We start from the raw sequence: 21424 nt of genomic DNA on the forward strand, positions 1-21424 counted from the left end.
GAGTTCTGTCCGTTTGTATCATTAATATCATTATTCATGAATTTAACAGTTTCTCTCGACTTCCAAACTGAAGCTGAGAAAAGCCTAAACAGTGACAGTCTACCTTAACAACTCTGTGATCACCATGATGCCCTGCAGGAGATCAACAGAGATGCAGCTCTGTACATCTGCACGTCAGTATTAGTCTAATCTTTACTTTAAGAATATTTGGTTATTTTCCCCCCGTGGTATCAACAATAATACCGTGTATCGAGTACTCTCACTGGGTATTTCTGAGAACAATAAAACAACAATAAAACAACAATAAAACAAGAATAAAACAAGTGGTTTTAAGCTTAAGGTGATGCAGTTTTGAAATGTACCTTTGTGATGCCGTATAAATGCTTTTCCTGCTGTTTGAGTGCGTGCTAATAGAAATGCTCACATGTTTACTGCTGCTTGTTTGTGGGGGATCTGTCTAACAGGACTCCAGCTGGCTTGAAAAATGAACAAACAGGAAGCAGACTGCTTTTGAATCCATTTCCTGGCTGATGTAATGGCGGGAATATCACTGTTAATGGTGGGAGCTAAAAGCTATTTCAGTTGTGTACCTCTGGACAACTCAATGTCTCCCACCATGTGTTGGATTTATGTCTGGCAGATTCACAGTCACAATGCATCATTAATTTACTCTTGTCCCCAGGTCTGCCCCATAATCATAAATGAAGCCAGTGAAATATTGTGCAGCATCCTATCTGTATTGCTGACAGGCCCAGGAGCATGAAAAAAATCTGTGAAGACAATGCTGCTGTGTGTGACAAATTAGGTGTGTGACCTTGAGCTGTGTAACAAAAGCTAGTCGCGATGAAGAACAGACGATTGTTTTTGCTAAATCGAGCTAAAGCTCAGGGATGAGTCAGCATCCCCTGATGGCAGCACAGGAAACATTACATATTCATACATCAGGTAAACATACTTCACATGTGGGTATGATTTGGTTTTGCAATAATAACCTGTGTACACATTTGGACTGCAGGGCCTAGTTTCCCTGAAAAATACTTACTAAACTTTTATTCCGGGATATCACAGCTACATTGTTTTTACATGATTTGATCTTCCACTTTAACACACGTGTATTTCACCTAGAAATACATTCAAGTCTTTGACAGTGAATCCCGGACCACCCCCCGCTGGTGTTTCCTCAGCACTTGAAGGCACTTCTTCAAAACTAGTTCATTCAGGTACAACATGCTCACCATCCTGATTAACAAAGCATGCACATAGATACTAAGATATAGAATACATATGCCCTCCAAATAATGCTAAACTCTCTTTGTGGTAGCTCACACCACAGTAGATGTTTGTGCTGTGATGTTGCACATGCAGGCAGACAAATACAACGCTGCCACAGCGAGTAATAACAGAAATATGAATCTCATGAACATTAGGCAGGAAGCACGATCCAGTTAATGATACTGGTGTAATTTCTGAAAACCTGTGTTATGTAAAAACACATCACAGCAGAGCGACAAGGTCGACGCTGCCAAAAGTCCACGTGTGCACCTTTGGATGATGTCATCTTTTCTTCTGAAGAACTGACAGATACATTTTTCTACTGATCAACTAAAGAAAAGGAAACAATTATAGCCGAGGACAGCATCTGTGCATCAGGCTGAAGGAATCCTGGAAATCCTGCTAATTACTGTTCTTGTTCAATTCATGTGAAAAAACATCTTAAATTCTTAAAAAGGTGTTGGTAATATAACTGATAGTCTTTGAATAAAATTTAATCTACTAAAGTTTTACTTTCAAGTATCTGAATTGTTCCTTTTTACTGTATTTACTGCCACGACATGTACATTTCTAATATTTAGAAAAGATATTTTTGAAACATTGCCTACATTTACAGTAACTGGTATACTTAAACCTGCTTTCTTCTCTTTTATTTAGCAAAAATCTCAATATTTATTATTTTAAAAAATCATTTTTTAATCAACAACAGTCTTTCCACGAGATTATCTCCCATACTCTCGAGTTTGGCGTCACGCCTCCGCCCTAAATGTCTTTGTTTACAGGATGTTTGAAGGTTTCTTGGATCTCCAGCATGTTTCACATCTCAGTCATTTAACGGGAATCTAATCTGTTGTTGTATTTGATCCATTTCTGTGCAGATCCTCATTTTAACTTTAGAGACAGATGGCCTCACGTGATGTTCATGGACTGTTTGATATAATGTAGAAATCATATTTGAATTAATGGCAATAAGCTCATCCTGAAATCAGCGCTGATCGATTTACATGTCGGATGTGTTGATGTGACATGTTTGCTGTTTGCATCGGTTAAATAAGCACGTGCTGAGAAATGCTTTTGGTAATGTCTGAATTACTTTGAACATATCTGGGATGACACAGACGTTTATTTGAATTCAACTGCAGATACACTCAGGTGTTATTTTCTTGGTGGATCTATAATGTTTGCAGTAGGTTATCAGACATTTTTCAGACATTTGAGCCACGATATATTAGACCAAGCACATCTGCTATAAATCACTTCAGTTAATAATCTGGTTAATTATATTTAGAGACTGTTTCTGCTTCACTCACTGTGTGTTTATCCACACTCTGAATTCCATTATTAATCTCTGGCTCTCTTCCACAGCGTGTCTTTGTCCCGTATTCGTCCCCTCACCTCAACCATTTTAAGCAGATGGCCCCGCCCCTCCCTGAGCCTGGTTCTGCTGGAGGTTTCTTCCTGTTAAAAGGGAGTTTTTCCTTCCCACTGTCTCACAGGAGGTCGTATAACTGTTTCTCTGTTTTCTTGTATTATTACAGGATCTTTACAATATAAAGCATATTGAGCATGTATATAAATATACATAAATAAAAGTGAATTGAACTGAATCAAAGATCAGGTACAGCTTGACAGCCTGCTATCCAAAGCTCTCTTACTGACCTACAGGGTCCCTCTGATTCTGGTGGAGCACCTTGCTGTTACTCCCATCCATGTTGGCCATGTTAATGGTGTTGCCATCTGTCCAGTAGATTTTCCTGCATGAGAAGATGTGAAATGAATATGCAGTAATTCAAAAAGGCAAAATATATCAAAGTTATACACCGTAATCAATGACTGTTATGTTTTCTAAACTGTAACTTGAATGTGGGCCAAAACATTTGGTCTGACGGCCGCGTGAAAACACCCGAAGCATGTAGAACAGTTTCTGTACAAGCAGGCTGTGATCCCTCGTTTTCCAGGTGAGGCTTCCTTACACTCTGCACTGAAGGTGAAGTACTCATAAAGTGCACAGGCTGCTCTAATCTACTTACCCCTTGGCAGGGTGCACTACAAGGCACCTTGGCTTATCAATGCCGTGGATGATGGACGTCTTTAGGGACCCATCAAAGCGAGCCACATTGATTTGGGACTCGTCATTTTCAGAGCTCAGCCAGTATAAGTTCTTGGAAAGCCAGTCTAAAGCCAGACCGCGGCAGTTGACTATATCTGTCAGGAAGGGCGTGAAAAAGCTGTCAGCTTGTGTGCTTCAATGAAATCAAAAACAAGATAAATAACAAGCAAAATAACAACATAAACACATGCATATATAATGCAGAACAGATGAAAACAGCAAAACATAATCACTGTGATAATAATTCATCTCAGGTACCAAACTTTAATATAACGAACAACCTCTAAAGTCTAAAGACGTGCACGTTAGCTCAGTTTGTGATTCCAGTGTGCAGAAAATAACGTGGTGTACAAATCCACACACAGCTGTGTTAGTATGACTGTAATCTCCATTTAATACAATTATCCTTATGTCATATTTATAATATTGATCATAAGAATATACAAACATGTGCATAACAATGTCATAATAATTATAGAAATGAAAAATACTAATAATTAATTAGTAATAATTAAAACTTGTTATCATTTTTTTATTAAGATGCCAAATTAAAGTTATTTACTTGCATTCCTGAACAGAAAAATAATGTTTAGAGTGAATCTTGACTCCACAGAGGACTCAGCTCGTCATTGTCCTTATAAACATGTATTTGACAGATTTCTCAAATATTTGTGTTTCCTTGTTTTTAGGACAGCGTGTCTGATAAATGATTTGAGCCATGTAAACAAAACAAAAACCTTCAGGCTATCTTTTCATTTATTAACGTCTGGAATCGACTCACCTAAAGAGATGACAGTCTCGAGCTGGGTGCCGTTGATGAACGCTCGTTTGATCGTTTGAGTTTTGATGTCGGCCCAGTAGATCCTCTCCTCCTGGGAATCGTAGTCCACCACGGTGACATCGTCGATATCTGGCACCGTCAGAGCCGTCATGACGTTCATGTAAGGGTCGTCAATGTCCACGCCACGGATTTCGGACCGCCGCACATACAGGAGGAACCTTTTCAGCGCTGGTCAGATAATTAAGCAATCAATCACTTGGCACAGTGCATTTTCTGTTTTCACAGACAGGTGTTATAATAATGACTGATATAGACGCTGGTGGCAAGCTAAAGAAAGAGGAAATAGAAAAGGTGTTCCCACTCACCAAAGCAGGACTGTTTGTTGGTCGAAAGCTTCATGAGGTGCGGACAGGTGCAGGAGGCTGTGCGGTTGTAATTGATGAGACACAGATGTGAACAGGGACCACGTCCATCGTTCTTTTCACACGGGTTAGGAACTGACGGGAGCGAGGAAAGGGAGGAAAACATAACACAAAGTAAAATGACGAGTTAAGAGATCAGACGGGATAATAACTGGATGCGAACTCGACTAAAAAGCCTCGGTGACATTTACAGGTCCGTCTGACTGCATGTAAGGAAACGAAAGCATCGCCGTAAACCGCTCTGATCATGATTTTGCACTCGTGTGGCATTAAAGCACGAAAATAAATGAAAAAGCATGAAAGTGGGCTGAAAAGACTAAATGAAAGCTCCAACACAAGTTTTGAACAAAGGTCACACTCACAAGAGAAACGGTGAAAAAAGTCAAATATTTCAGGACGTCTGTTCTTAAACACAGACGGAGAAAATGTTGGATTTGCAGCTGATCCTGACGTATCATTGCAGGTTGTTCTCTTGATGAATTTGGAGGTTTACAAATACACGAAAATTATACAAATAAAGTCTATTTCATCTTTCATATTCTGCCTCTTGTATAAGCATTAAAGGTGACAGTATCACTTGTGCTTCTATTACCACAAACTAAACTGATCAGTAACTAAACTGACTCAGTCCAATACAAAGGACTGAGTTTGCACCATTTCTTACTGTACTCTCTTCACACTAAATCACCTCAGTCAGACTAAAGAAAATCACCCACAGTTCAATAATTTCTCATCATGCTGCAGTCATATTTCATGCATCAGACAAAAGCATTTCTCTATCCACTCTGGATGATTCATGTCAAACAAGCTCATTCAAAGTTTATTTCCCAAGCTCCTTCAGCAGCACACTGGAGAACCTCATCGCATCACAAATGCGCCTCATTTAGGCTGAAAAGAAGCAACTCTGTCTTTGCATTCTGGAAACAACACCCGGCTGGCTCCGTATGCTAATAAGGAAACATGGTTACTTTACTGCACTTGGCTGAATCGCCGTGTCGAGGAGCGACGGGCTGCAACATCGCAGCCACAGTGTTGCTTTATTTGCAACTTTCAGATTTCTTTGCAGCAAATGCAAAGCAGCGCAAACTGTTACCTCTCAAAAACAATAACAAACAGATTCATTTTCTGTTAAACCCTCTGAATGCATAAATTATATGTTTGTGTCCATCATTCACTAAAGGAACAGAAGGAAAATAAGGTAGAGCTATCATCAGCTGTACGTATAGAAAATTACTAATTTCACGCCACTAAATAGATTATAGTGAGAAACTGACCCAACTGCTGAAAATAGAAACTCAGTGGAGACATTAATGACTATGCAGTCTAATAACTGTGGCTGAGCTTAATATAAGTACATCATAATGTTACAGAAACACATCAGCGTCAAATGTTTCTGTTATTGCTGTTATTCATCAGAATTGCCCCCATGCTGCCCTGGGCTCCCCTTTGGCACCTGCTGGAAGCTTCAGAGGGAAGCTGGGTGTCGTGTCATCTCTCCCGCCTTCGTTTCTTTTCTGGTCCAGATGTTCAGGGGTCAGTGAAGCATCACATCCTGAGACACAGGTTCTGGCTAAAGTGACTAATCGTGAGCTCATCCCCACTTGAGCTTTTTCCAGAAAGGATTCGACGCGCTGTCTCTCTTCTTTGGGGGAGGCACTGGCTCACAGTCATGTACCGTGACTGCGAGGACAGAACGTCCACTGACACTGAGGGCCCTGTATTAGGACAGGACTATGTCTGTTATTAAAGACAACACGATGTCATTTTTAACTAACCTGCTGAATTCAGTGAAGAAGCTGCCTGATAGCAGGAGTGTGGGAGAGAAATGATACAGCACAGAGCTATAATATTGTGTCCACACAGTGACACCAAATAGATTTTATTAAATGTTTAAAGGAAATTGTAAATATAAATTGAACTTTTTAGTACAAGAATGATAAAATCAATAGCTTTTTTTAAAGGTGGTGCAACAAGAAGGGCGTGGGTTTGACTCCAGTGGGGGCCTGTGCAGAGTTTGTGTGTGCTCCGTGTCTCCGTGGGTGTTCTCTCAGTCCACAGACATACATGGGGTCAGGCTAATTAGTGATGCTAAATTCAATGTAGGTGTGAATCAGTGGTTGTTTGCCTCTATGTCTGTGAGAGGCTGGCGACCTGTCCACAGGGTACCCTGTGACACCTGAGGTGGGATCCTGCACACCTGAACTGGATAAGTGGATGGATGGGTGTTTTTCAGTCCATCAGATAGTGTTGTTGAGTGTATGAACTGAGATGATGTTAGCGCACATTAAAACAGAAAACCCAACGAGCACTTAGCGTGACAAAGGTGAGAAATCGAGAAAATAACACAATAACTGCAGAGTTGTGGAAAACCATCGCTTTTCTTAAATGCTCCAAACCCTGTAAAGCAGGTCCGTACACAGCCGCACCCTGGCTCTGAAGCATAAAGCTGGGTACGGTCTGAGTATCTTTAACTTAAATGCATGAATGTCACAGGCTGTGGACGTGACTATAAGAGCTCATTATGTCACAGAGGACTGTAATACCTGTAGTACCAGAGTAAACACGTGGTCTACACTCTAACACACACAGTTCAGGTTGTTAACCATATGCCACGTTTATTTACTAATCTTAATAGGTCTTAATGACATGTTAATCACTCCGTCTCCTTGACAACCCCATTTTCAGTAACACAAAAAAAATATTAGATAAAATACATACTGACATGTTGAAAGTTGCAGGGTAGGGTTTGGGCTGGGAGTTGAGTATGACGATATTGCCATATTGTGCAGGCTCAGGTGATTCCCATTTAAAATCAAGTCGAGCTTCTCCTACAGTTCAACAGTTTGCATCAGTGTAACTCATTGTCATCACCGTGTTGTGTACTTACTCTGTAAGATACAGTCTTAAAGAGGCGATAAGCTAAAGGAACCTTCTGCTCTGTCCTGGTGTCTCAGGTCCATAAAGCTCGTTCAGCGCGTGCATGCAGATTTACCGACAGGTCTTGGTGACGATAGATAAAACAGTCGGCTCGAGTGGTTAACATGTGCATCACACATGAGGAAGTCCAAGGAGGACAAGGCTGATACTTGATGGAGATGGAGACATCGATCAGGTTCTTGGCACATGTGACCAAACTGTCAAAATCCAGGGTTTAATTTTGATGCATCTGTTTCACAAATAAATCAAAATTCAATGTCAAAGCACCCATTTTGGGCACAAAGAACAGCCGATTGAAAATGTAGTCTGTGCTATTAATTTCAAGCCTGGCACTATATCTCACAGCCCGATCTGCATATCAAGTAAAACTGGCTTACACGTGTAGGCCTCCTGTCAGATAGCTCATCAACTCTGCTTCTTTTGTGGTCAGAAACTTGGCTTCTTAGCGTCTCGCTGAATCGATTACCTGTTCCACGGTGATGCGAATACAGATTTGAAGTGAATATTAATGAAGTTTCAGAAGTATTTTGAATATTTTCTGCAATCACAACAACCTATTCACACTTCTAATTGATTTGCTTATTGGACATGCCACAATTATTCACTGGCAGATGTGCTTCTCATACAGCAGCTTCCATTATTCACATTTTGCACCAGAAAAAAAGGTAATATAAGCCAATTACAATAATATGGATGGTGAAAAAAAAAATCATTCAAAAGGTACCATTAACTCAAGCTAGCTAATTCTCTGCATGACTACCTTTTCATTCAGACACATGCTCATTGACTGACAGGCCAAATTAAGGCACAGGCAGAAGCTCAAATTAATTGCAATATGCTTCATTTTTCTTCCTTTTGCTACATGAGACTGAATCTATCCACGGTCAATACCTCCAGTACTACAGGATTAAACCCAAATTCAATTTTTTTTATTGTTGTTATAACCGAATGTTCTGATTCATTATTTCAAACTCCTTAAACATGTAGGTTTTACATGTTGGACACATCCAACCAGTTTCTAACAGCAAAGCCAGAAATAATGAGCTCACCTTGTGGTTGCCTGCTGGGGTGGAAGATCTGCAAGTCAAAAGGCTGAGCACTCGTTTTCTGGATGACGGTCACATTTTGCCCGGTCCACTTATTGGCTCTCGCTAAAGTGTTCGTCCTCCAGTCCGTCCAGTAGACACTGCCCCCGAAGAGAGACACGGCGAAGGGGTGGGACAGGTATTCGTGGCCCCTGAGGATCTCGATGACGCCCGTACCATCGTAGAGGGCAGAGAAAATGGCGTCGGAGCTGTTTAGAAGAGACAGACAGCGCATCAGTGCTTTAAACGACTCTTCAAATGCATCGAAGGGGACGAGTGGATAAAGGGAGATCACAGTGAAACCCTCCAGTCCACTGATGGAGCTACTAAATTGTTCAAGACCCACTTAAACCAAGAGATGGCCATTGTACTAAATATTACATTTTCTCTATTATTTCATGCCTGCTGGGAGAATTTAATGACACACATGCCTCAGAAGTCCTAAAAAGAAGATGAGGACTAACCGTGCATCGGTCCAAACAATTCTCTTTTCCAAATGGTCCAGTGTTAGTCCGTTAGGCCAGGCTCCAATCTCCATGTCCTTAAACACAATGTGTCTGCCTCCTCCGCTCATTGATGCAGCCTCGATTCGGGGGAAAGTAGCATCCCAGTCGGTCCAGAAGAGGATCCTTGGAAAAAGAAAAATGTATCTGTTTATACAACAGACAAAGAAAAAATATACATCCACAAAACTGCCTGTTAGGCTGTACAAGCCATCATTTACTGCTGTTTGTCAAAGCCAGAAGCTGAAAAATAGGGTAATTGCTCACAATAAAATGATGCTGTAACTGCGTGTATTAACACAGACAGTGGCAATGATGATTGTCCAAGAACAGCACCAGCGATCCGGCACAACCCTCAACATCTGTGACAGGCCTGGAAATGGGAGGCCATCTGTTTTATTATGACTTTTCACAGCTCAATGAGGCCTGAAAATGAACACCATAATTGATGTGGCCAGGACACTACCCTGAGTCCTACTCCAACGCAGCAAACATCAATGCTATCGCACGCCGGCCCACAAAGTCATCCAGAACGGACGGGAAAACGGGTCCTTGAGCTTAAATCACACACCGACGACAACGAAACTGTGTTAGGAAGAAATATCCTCGACCGGATCGATAGCCTTATTCACTTGATAAGGCCTCCCTGATCAATGACCCACTACTTTGAGTGGATTTGAGTAATTAGATTAGAATTATTGCCCTGTAATGGAAATGCGCCTTTAGGCACCAAAAGCAGCCATTAATCCTACTCTGCACAAGCATGAAATGTACTGTAGTCATCCTCCCACTATAGGGGGAGTGCATGAGCAGATTACTCATTTCTTAAGAGTGTTAAATTGATTTTTGGAAAGTCTGGCTTTGCTCTAATCTTAAATGCACTGGCCAAAATATACAACTCCTGGTTAGTTCACAGTGAAATCCTAGCAACACACCAGCGGCAGAGACAAACCGATTCAGTGTCATGCTTCATCTGCTGATGATGGATGCTGTAGATAGACAGAGTGTAAAATTAACTCGATTTCCAGGATCGCAGTGGTTACGCACATAACCGATTTCTTACTTTTGCTCTCGGAAAAAAGTAACTCGTTTATTTTTAACATGTCTCAGGTATTTTTTAATGTCAAGCAGTGTCTTCTTATTGGGTAAACTGTAGAGTTCTATTATATTTATTATTATTATTATTATTCTTATTAAGCACTGATGCAAAGCACTGAGGATAAATTAAGATGTGTACCTGTTTAGGCATCCTTGTGAGGACAGAAAATTGGCATGTTACTGTGTGTGTGTGTGTGTGTGTGTGTGTGTGTGTCTTTTCCTGCTAAATTTAAGCTCACAGACACTGCCTATGTCCAAAGAGGAGTGAACCACACTGCAGTGGGTCAAACCGGACCACCCAGGCCAGGTAAAGGGTCGCTCATACTTCTGACTGGACATTTTGCTCCAGACCAGAAGAGCACAGACACTCAACAGAACAAAGAAGTTTTCCAACGCTGGGCATGAATGTCATGTCATAAACGTCCTGGTGATTCTAATGACTCCTTTGGCCGGTTCTTTTCCAGGGTGGGATGATTGTACAGCACACATCTTTGAATGACTTTAACCTCCTGAGACCTGAACTCTTTCATAGCGTGCATTTTTAATTTCTCTTTGCTATCTGGGCTTTATACTGTTCGATAGAACACCATAAAGTCACAATTGAATAATGATGTGCAAAACTCTCTATTTGGTGTCCGAACACAGCAGAATTTAGTACAAAAACAAAATGAGAAACAACAACTGTGCCGCTTTGAACAATGTGGCTCATTGGAAAGAGCAAAATTTAGTATTGTGGTCTAAACAACCCAAAGTGTGATGTCCCCATAGTGGACGCCCGGTCCTAGGAGGTTCAATAACAAGTTTAAATTCTTTTTGAATCTTCTCTAATCCAAACGGGCAAAAGTATACAGACAGGCTCAAATACGTACACTCGCTTGGATTAATAACTGAAATAACCGACTATGATGATGTCTCTGTGGCAGCATAAAGACTGTATGACAGCGCTCACTGGACTCACCAAGTCTTCCTCAGAAAAGTCCTCAGTAAAGATCTCAGGACAATTACATATTCACACATGCTGGGACAGGTTTCATCAATTCAAACAAAAGTATGTAAATATGAGGATGTGTATCAGGTTCTGAAAGAAGACCTAAACTGTCATCCTGGGATGTTCAGGAACAAACCAACGCTCAAGCTGCCATGAACTGGAAACACTGCAACACCAGTGTGACCGTCCACAGTGGAACCAGTTTTACATCATCATGTACTGAGAGGCTGCCCGCCAAGAAAGAAGGCCCTGCTCTGAAATCGACACCACCCTGCTGTCTGGACAAAGGTTTTATGGTCAGAGGAGACAAAGACTGAGTCGTCCGGCTAAATGACGAGAAAGGTGAGGATGACCTCACAGAAAGCTCCGATATTCAGATCCAAGCCTTTGTTATGCATCGATGTCTGTCCTGACAGAAAACATTCACCTGACTTAAAGCAGACAAATGTAAGCAACAATCCTCACCTACATGATGTGTGTTAAAATTATAAAAACCATGATTGTAATTACTTTTAGACCTTTACCTGTTTATCCATCTTTTATTCATTTACTCTGTGTAACAAAGACAGCATGTGGACACAGCCGAGCATCTCCACGCATATAAACTAGGCATAACCTGCACCTATTTCCCAGCAACTGAAAAGAACTTCTGAGAAGATGTAAAATATTAAAAAGAAAACTCTTATGCACATAATAGCATCACAGTTTCACTAACTGAGATAAATATAAGCACACACATCCAGATAAAAGAATAATAACGTCTGCAGCGCTCAGAGGCTGAAACTTTATGTCCTGAAGTTTGACTCTTCCTGTTCCCACGTGCTGGAATATGTTTCTTATTAAAGGAGATTTAAAGCACTCTAATGCAAAATGCATTATTACAACAAAAACACACCTGAGGTACCTATAAAGCCTGCAACCTTTAAGCAATGCCTCGTGCATTTCAAGCTAAACATGACTAACTCCCACTGTTCTCGGTGCAGCTCTTTCTCTTCAGGCACCAACAACATACAAAGTCTCCAGATGTGTCGTATCAGCAGCTAATAATGAGCTGGACCTGTTACACTGCTGTTGCAGACATGCTTGCTGACTGTAGGGCACAGAAAAGTCATTCATTTCAAAGCCACAGATCATTCTGCAAATACCGTCTCTGTGCATCTCAGCAGGATAAACAACAGCACGATTTGAAAACTGGGCCCAGAGGGGAATGATTCAAATAAGAATAAAGCTTTTATTTTTTAAAAATGGTGGTTAAAGTGTTTCAGAGAAAAACATTGTTGAAGATCAAGAGAGAATGGGCAGTAAAGCATATAAAGCAGGAGGTACAGCAGCTCTTATTACTGGAATAAAGAGCAAAGCACTACTGACTGGATTTTATAACTGCTGCTTTAATGAACCCCAACATGACAGACATGTTCATACATCAAGGCTGATGCAGACGGAGGATGTGCGTTTTTTTTCTCATAATTTTGGTGCCTGATGGAAAAACAGCTACCGAGTCTGTAAATGAGGGAGCCGGTGCCCAACGTACCCCTGTCCCGGGTCGAGAGCGATGGCCCGTGGATGCTCCATCCCTCCGGCTATGAGCGTAGTGCGCATTTCTCCGTTAAGCTTGGCCACCTCGATCTGGTCCAGATTGCTGTCGATCCAGTACAGCTTCCCAGTGATCCAGTCCACAGCCAGGCCCTCCGGAGTGGCCAGGCCGTGCTGCACAACCACCTCGATTCCCGTTACCCCTGAAACAGCATTGGCAGCAAGACTGCATGACTTCACGTTCTTTCACATTCATTCAGCCCTCAACTTTTCTAACTGCTGCTCGGCTGAACCGCGGCCAGAAGGCAAATGTCTGGATGAGTCAGATCGGACATTTAACAGAGCCCTGCCAGCTCTTTAAGTCAGTGCGATGTGTGATTGAGTCCCTGTGAGAACAGACCCTAACCCTGGGCGCTGACAGCTGCATGCTCTGCCCGAGTGCTGCACGTTCCCCGCACCAAACTGCATGTCCTCAGTACTTCAGAGGACTTCAGACGACGCTTAGACCTGATACTGCCAACAGTTTGCACCCATCGTGTGTGGAAGTAGCTCATACTGCACTGACAAAACCGACAGTCAGCAGGAAGCAGTGGTTAGTGCAGGAAAACATTCATGAAGCAAACAAAGAAACTCTGAATAATCTGGAGGGAAGCTGTTTAATACAAAAAAAGGCAAATGGGTTTTCATACATTTATAATCCATCTGTTTACAGCGGTTCTCAGATGGATGGGCTTTTGTGGGTGTCTCACAAAGGGCGGAACAGCTACAGAGGTGATATCTACTGCTCCACAGAGGCAAATAACGGCTCGGGAACTCAGTGAATGCACTGCCACCCACAAAAATAAAGAGCGAATGAGAAGTTCTGATTCATCATTTTATGAGACTTTGTACTACAAAAGCTTTAGACTTCTGCAGTATTTTTATTTTCGGTCAACCTGAGATAAATTCTAAGGAGACAATATCAGCCCTGTGTAGCAGAAATGAGTCTGTGTGACAGCAGCAGAATAAAACAGAACAATATCATCATCGCTGTCTGAGAGGAAAAATGAGCGAGACGCGAAGGTCTTTACTGACAGCGCAGCAGTCTTCAGATGAAGGAATCTGTGTGTGAGAGCATACCTCCAGACTCTGAGAGCTTCCCCCTGTAGATCTTATCTTCCACCACATCTGTCCAGTAAAGGAGGCTGTGGTTGAAGTGGAAGTCTAACGCGATGGTGTTCCTCAGTCCTGGCACCAGCAGGCTGTAGTCTCGTTTGTGAAGGTCTATTCGTCGTATCTCGTGCCGGATCGAGAAAATGACGAAAGCCTCAAAGGGATCTAGTGAAGGTGAGACAGTGTCTTTACCAAACATATTTAAAAAATTGACAAGATGGCTACATAAATAATAATGATAATCTACCATGAAAGCTAAAATAAACCACGACCCTCATGAATCACGTGAAATATAAATATTTGGTAAGACTTGCAGGTTTTTGTCTTTTTGTAAAGTCAAACCGAAATGATGACTCTGCAAACCGGATGCATATATGCACATCGCCGCTGACCTATTCTGCTCCTTTTTCATCTTCCACCGCTGCTATTCATCCAGCTGAGGCCTAACGGTGCGTGCACACTGAGCACCAAGCAAATTCAATCTAAAGAACATCTTTATTATTTTTATAAATAAGTCCTGCAACAAAGTGGAGACACTGACGCGCACATAAGGCGACGGATGGATGTCTTTTAAGGTGGTCAGCATTGTTGTCTTGCAGTACCCACACAGTGCCAGCTCCTGTTATTAAAATATGTCGTCCACACCGAGGAATCAAATGATCTTGTTTAGCAAATATTAGAGCCACGAGTCGGCATGCCTCCTGCCTTGTTTAGTGAATTCACTGTCCTTCCCCTGCTTTACCTAAAGCCACACATCTGCCTCCCTTTTCCATTAAAGTGAATGTCAACCCTTGTGCTAACTGCTAGCAGCTAGCTTTAAATGATGCCATAATAAGCCTGAGCGTGCGCCTGTGCTAACAGGGCTGTATGCTGCAGCACATGCAGATACGTAGACGGTAGAATCAGAGATCGCATGTTCCCTAGAAGACATTTTAATAAGTCACACAGCGCAGAGCCGCTGTTCATGTTATTAATGACAACTGCTTTTTGTAACAGTAAAATTTGCATAGTAATTAAAACAATTAAGCTTAATTTGCTTCAATATATTCCCTTTACTCGGCTTCCACTCGGCTCAGTGCGCTGTGCAGATGACACGCTTTTAAACATTTCTCATTGGCTCACGCCATAATGTGGCGCGCATTTATATGCATTGGATGCAGCCAAACCGATGTGTTGCCAAACACTTTGGGAATCAACGCGCGGCATTCTCCCGTTTCTGAAAAAAGCAGATACATTTGTAAGTCGTGTCTTTTGAGGAATAAATGCTGTAGGGTCTCTAAGAAGTGTCTAAATCTAGCGACAAGTCGTAAAGCTGGCAAACAGCGCTCCCAACCCCAAACTCTCCGGCCTCGCCCACCGAGGCTCCGCGAGGCTATTTCTGCCTCCAGTGCCGCTCGTCTCCTGAGAAGCGCACAGCTAACACTTGGAACATGCCACACATGGACACTTGTACACAAACTGCACTTAGTATTTCAAAAACTTTTGCAAGTCTTTTCTTCACAGCACGCTTTACTCAGTCACACTTTAGGGAACGCAGACGTAATTAAAACTGTGTCCTTGCCTCAATGTCACGTCTCAGTGCTGCAACCAAACTAGCTACAATGCTTCTGCAGAGACGACGTGTACTCGCAGCTTTTTTCCCCCAACAAGCCATTTATTACTGCGATATGAAAAGGAAGAAAAGACGTGAGCTCTGGACTTCACAAAGCATCCAGCAGCAACGCTTCTCGGGATTCAGGTGCAATGCTTGTGTTTGCATGCAAAATGTGATTTATGATGAAGCTGTACAATTCAGATCAGCTCCCAGAGAAAATTGTGTATTTTCCTGCGTTAATGTAAGATTAGAGCTGCAACTGCCATCAATCTCGGCGCCAAAGAGAGAAGCGAGTAATCAAACCGAGGTCCATAAATCTGAACGCGACAGTCCAACAGCATGTGTGCAACTATTGTGTTGCAGTGGCTTCAAAGCAGTCTAATCAAATGGATTAGTGAGTCACAGCAATCACATTAGGAGAAAGTTTGACTTTATTATGCGATGCCAGGCCGGTTAAACGTGTGTGATGCTGGGCCTGAGGTGAGTCAGCCAGCAGCTGGCTCACTCAGCATCAGAGGAGATGGAAACAGACAGTTCTCATGGCAGCCGAGCCTCTTCACATTTGATTGGATTTGAACAGATAGATACTCTAAATCACCATCTATTACTGTTCTTCGGACTACCTCTCCACTTTTTCACCACTCACAGACGCTAACACGAGGACCTTCCCTTTACGTTCTCATGTTTCAGCCGCTACTGTCCGCAGAATCGATCGATTATACGTTTCTCTATAATTAAAACTCACATTTTTCAATTACTCGCTCGCACAGCAGCTGAGATTTCAACTCGATATCAAATGCGGTGCAGGTGCATCACGGCCAAGGACAAAAGTATTATTACTGCAGCCACAGACCGGCAGTGCTGCACGCTGGAGGTATCCTGCAGCATCACTGAAACAAACATTAGAAGGCTCGGGTCTGTTACCTGTGCTGTGACAGCTGTCGCCGTCCGAGTCGAGCATCCATCCTGGATAACAGGAACACTTCACTGTGGTCTTGTACTGCTCACACACTTGGCTGCACTTCAGGTGACGGCTGCAGTAGTCCACCACCTCACACGTCTTGTTGCTGGAGTCCAGGTGAAGCCCGGGGGGACACGAACACACAACTCCTTTGCCCGGTGCCACAGTGCACTGGTGACTGCAGCCCCCTCTGGCTACAAGGCACAAATCTGGGGTGAAGAAAGGTCCCGAAATCTTAGAAAGTACACAGAGACGCATCTGTGTCTGTCTGACAGGAATCCTAAAGGTTTCATATTTGAGCATAAGAAAAAACGTGGTCTTTTAAACTGTGAGCTGCTGCAGACATCATAAGTCAAGCATAAAGGTGGTGTGTAATGAGCAGGCACATAAACAGCAGGTGGTGCAGATTCATGAGGATAAGAGTGGCGTCTATTTGCACTTAAAGCAAAGCAGGAAAAAACTCATTTTTTCCAGAAATTACATAAAAAACAAGTCTTAACTTTGTGCTCCTTATCCTGTTGTAAAGTTCTTGTTAATTAGCAGCTCGAGATGAAAAATCGAGTGAAAATGAAGCTGCCCTGTTTCCCTCACTGTGAACGAGCCGCTGATTTCAAGACCTGGACTTAGCAACATAAGGAGAAATGGTCACAGTTGCTAAATGGTGGGTGTGAATCCTGCTGAGCTGGTACAACTCAATCAGACCCCTGAGGTCCCATCTGAACACAGCCTAATTTTCAATGAGGAGCCAGAAGGCCTCTTTTAGCTACAAAAACACTTGAGGGTCCTGTAAGGCCCCCACGAGGCTCGGCTAGTGATGCTCTTGAAAATGAACCTCCGTGTTTACGCTGCTCACTTTTAAGAGATTAGATGGCAAGAGCTGCTCACATGAGATAATCTGTTTCATCTGAAGGCTGTTGGACAAACACTTGCAGACTTTTCTTCATATTCTGTCCCTTTGGTCTCAACAGACACCAGTTACATGCTGACGGGACACAGAAGGGCTCCACTGGGAGATTTTTGGCATTCCCAACATCACAACATACTTGCACATCATACGTGTGATGATGTGAAACACTGTAAATGCAGATTTGCCTTTAAACAAAGGCTTGCTTGTCTTTGTATTGACTTCCTTTGGTCCCAAACTGCTGATAAATATCAAGTTTTCATTAATCCATCCATGCAGAAAGTGCATCGTTCAAAGTTTCCGTGGATGGAAGTCATTATTTTTGACACTTTCTCTTTAGTCTTCCCACTTAAAATGATTCTTATATGAAACATTCTCTCGTGGGCTTGAAAGGTGGGTGTAAATGTTCCTGAGGAAGAACAGCCGTTACAGTCAGCTTGGATCTCGCCGTTGACAAGTTTTGTCATATGTCTAATTATCCGCTGTGTAACTTGTCAGAATCTGTTGACACTGGTATGACTCAACTACTCCAGAAACTTTTCCAACCTTTTTCTGACTGAGCGTTTGATGAGCTGTCCACATTAGCTGTCCACAACAAAAGGCTGCGTTTGGAAACCTCAGCGCCAGAAAGGAAAACGAGAAAAGCCGGAGTTTTTACAAAAAGTGTGACGGCGGTCGGTAAAACGTGATAAAACAGAAGAAGCGCGTGGGTGAGCCATGTGTAGAACATTATATTCACTGGTTGATCCGGTGTTGTGAAATTAGATGAGATCATCAGTAATCATACACGACTCTTGTGTCCACATACTTTAGACATAAGACATCATTACCACAGATGGGTCCTTCGTCGGAGCGATCCGCACAGTCCACTTTGCCGTTGCAGATCTTATCGGGCGTGAGGCAGACCGAGGAGTCGTTGGCACACGGGTACTTGGGCGGCTTACACACAGCCGACTCACACGACTCTTCATCGGAGCGGTCCTCACAGTCGATGTCCCCGTCGCACACCCAGCTCTTTGTGATGCACTTGCCTGCAGGAGCCGAGCAAACATTAGCACAAATCTTTCAAGCAGGTGAACGTTTGATGACTAACCGATGAAATCTCTTTATTTCTAACATTCAAACATTCCATAGGATTCAGAAATAAAGCTCCCTGCTGAGTGATGCATTCAGGGGGAGATGGATTTCTCAGTTCTTTTGTCATAACCTTAAAACATACACGCCATGTATTATTCCCAGAAGGCCACAGTCAACAAGCTGCCTCTCAGGTTTGTGTTTAAACCGATGAAAAAGTCCACATACAATCAATATTCCCTGTGCTGTGCAAAGGAATCTGATTGGTAAATCCCTCATTGCGGGCAGAAAGAGGTGGGTGGAACCACGAGGGGGGGGGGAACAACAGAGACACTGGGATGTATCTGCACGCGTTTCACTTCCTCACTCAAAGCTTGTATGTTTTCCACATTTTCAATCCCACCGGCTGTGTTTGGTGCCAGATCGGTGCAAACTCACATGGGATGGTGATGCGACAGCGAATGCGTATGTTTGCTTTTAAATAAAACTGCATTCACACGACGCTGCTGATTTAACCCGTCATATTCTAAATGTCTCATTTAGTGGCACCGCGGTTACAAAGATAAACACAAACGCTTCTCCGTGAGTAAAATATGCTCGACACTTGGGGCACAGATGCTGTGTTGGGCTGTTTTTGTGGTAATGCACATGGACAAGGAGGTTAATCATTTGTGTAATTGAATTAACCAGTCTCCATCCTGAAAATTTCACCTTGAACGACACAGCCTGAAAACCGCACAGTCTGAGAGCAGAGGATGGATCGGGGATGTAAAAGAAGGGAAGGATTTTATTCAGAGTGGGAGGCACAAAGGGGAAACCTCCTGAGTGGATTTATTAAACATGGCTATATTCTTTATTATTATTTTGAGGGTGAAATACATTTTTTTATCGTCTTTCCAAATATAGCCAACCTACTAAAATATCAGGTTTCATATTTAATTCAACAAAACGTTAGCGTAGCCACAAATGAGAGATGGCTACTCTTATTTCTTGAGATGGTCCATCCTCTCAGTGTGGCTGCAAATGCACTTTTAAATAATAGATGAGTGCATTTACAGTGTTTTTCTGTGTGCATTTGAACATTTCTCACCAATTAGACCGCTCCGTGTATTAAGAGCTTCATATTTGCTGATATCGTCCACATGATCCTGACTGCACGGCAACACTGTAGCGCATTTTAGTTCAGAGGCATGTTTAGTGTAATGCTAAAGGTAAAGATCCCTGATATTAGGTAAAAGCACACACTATATTCACTCCCATATAAATGAATGGATTGAGTGTATACAGTAGGCACTGTAAGCCAGATTTATTCCTGCAATATCTGGCAGTGATTCCAGACTAGAAGTTCCTCATTAAACTGTCTCAGGCTAAAAGTTTCAAATTGGGAATAAATCCTTCCCCCCATTTAAATGTCTGACTCTCCTCCCTGTGACTGAATACTTTATCAAACACAGTGTATTTAAAGGCATGAGATTAGATATTTCATGCAAAAAAAATGTGCTTCTGGATAAATTACTGTGCTTGTACTATTAGCATTACTTATTAATATGTAGTATTAATAGCAGGCACCATAGTCAAGTGAAGCATCTCACTGCATTATAGTAACTATCTAATTGGTGGTATATATCGTGGTCGTGTACCTCTGTTGCTTTATATACTCACACATGGACAAAGTAAAAAAGAGCACACGCCGCCGCCTCTGTCACGTGTGTGAACTGGGAGCAGGAAGGGAAAGCTGGGCTGTGAACTGGCCTGCACATGTGCAGCACCAGTGGGGAAGCTAAATCTGATCCATTGAAGCGTATCGACTGAGGAATCAGCTGATGTCACTGAGATTGTGCCTGAGCTTGACTTCATAGTTTGCTTAAGCTCCTATCATGCTAGATGCTGTTTTGTTGCATTGCTTCAGATTATCCTCTTCATCTCTGCCTCTCCTTCATCTGTCAGAGCTGCTAAGAGCGGCTCTTTTAGAAAGGCTTTTTTGAATATTTTCAGAGGGCACTGTGTTCTTCAGAGGAGGACAGAACAAACTGCATGAGTGAACAGAGATCTGACACGGCGGAATTAGAGAGAATAATAACTGTGTGCCTTAGCCAACCTGTCACCATGCAGCAAAAATGAAAAGGAAAAGCGTTTAGTGATAAGTGGAAAATTCCAGGACTGCAGACGGGTTTTTTTTGTTTTTGACCTTTTTCTTACACTTAATACAAGAAGGTAGATGCTCAGTCGGGGTGCATGGACTGTTTAAACAGAGGACTCTGATTGGTTCAAGAACTACATGCAGATGGAAGATATATTTATAACTGATTCAAATGAAAAACAAATGAAATCAAATTAAATAACTGGGAGCTATAGCTGTTTGTTTCTAACAAGAAATGCATACGTATATATTATATGTATATATGAATATGATATGTATGTATACAGTACATATATGTATATACATATGTATACACTGTATTTTCCGCACTATTAGGCGCACTTAAAACCCTTTTATTTTCTCAAAAATCATCAGTGCACCTTATGTATGAATTCTGGTTGTGCTTACTGACCTCGAACTGATTTTATGTGGTACACGGCGCTCAAAAATCTGTCAAAAATGTTTTAGTCCGACTTTGGTAAGCTAAGAAGCTGCACAGCTTGATGGATTGTTGGAGCATTACAGCTACTGTAGTCAGGAGCCTCGCGGGGGAATCTGGGTCCTAAACTCCGTGAGCTTCAGGTCCCAAAGTCAAACGAACACTGCGGCATCACTGAGAGTTAAAAACTGTCTAAATTCTTTCATCTTTAATAAAATGATCAGCGTTGCTGCTTTACCAGGTGTAACACTTAAGTTTAACATCCAGGCATCCATGAAAACAGGATTTATTAAATTTAACGGAGTTAGAAGTTAGCAGGAAGTTAGCAGGAAGTTAGCTCGCTAGCTTCCACCTAAACATGATATAGCATGTTCTGACTGAGAGATTTGTTAAAACATTCAAACGTACAGCTCTGCTATCACTTCCAACAT

At 42.2% G+C, this 21424-nt stretch overlaps 1 protein-coding gene across 7 annotated transcripts in view; it reads right to left on the reverse strand.

The window, feature by feature from the left end:
• The window catches only part of lrp1bb (low density lipoprotein receptor-related protein 1Bb), a 255940-nt gene that overhangs the window by 90935 nt on the left and 143581 nt on the right, over nt 1-21424 (reverse strand). For all 7 annotated transcript variants that reach the window (XM_025903732.1, XM_025903731.1, XM_019353129.2 and 4 more), the window contains 10 exons: nt 18171-18371; nt 16400-16645; nt 13849-14046; nt 12728-12932; nt 9072-9236; nt 8572-8816; nt 4529-4660; nt 4164-4391; nt 3303-3477; nt 2932-3026 (listed from right to left, as the gene is read on the reverse strand). In XM_025903732.1, coding sequence (XP_025759517.1) covers nt 2932-3026; nt 3303-3477; nt 4164-4391; nt 4529-4660; nt 8572-8816; nt 9072-9236; nt 12728-12932; nt 13849-14046; nt 16400-16645; nt 18171-18371 — 1890 coding nt within the window. The remainder of the gene's footprint in view (nt 1-2931; nt 3027-3302; nt 3478-4163; nt 4392-4528; nt 4661-8571; nt 8817-9071; nt 9237-12727; nt 12933-13848; nt 14047-16399; nt 16646-18170; nt 18372-21424) is intronic.

Source organism: Oreochromis niloticus, linkage group LG16 (genome assembly GCF_001858045.2).
Source record: "Oreochromis niloticus isolate F11D_XX linkage group LG16, O_niloticus_UMD_NMBU, whole genome shotgun sequence".
Classification (NCBI taxonomy): Eukaryota; Metazoa; Chordata; class Actinopteri; order Cichliformes; family Cichlidae; genus Oreochromis; species Oreochromis niloticus.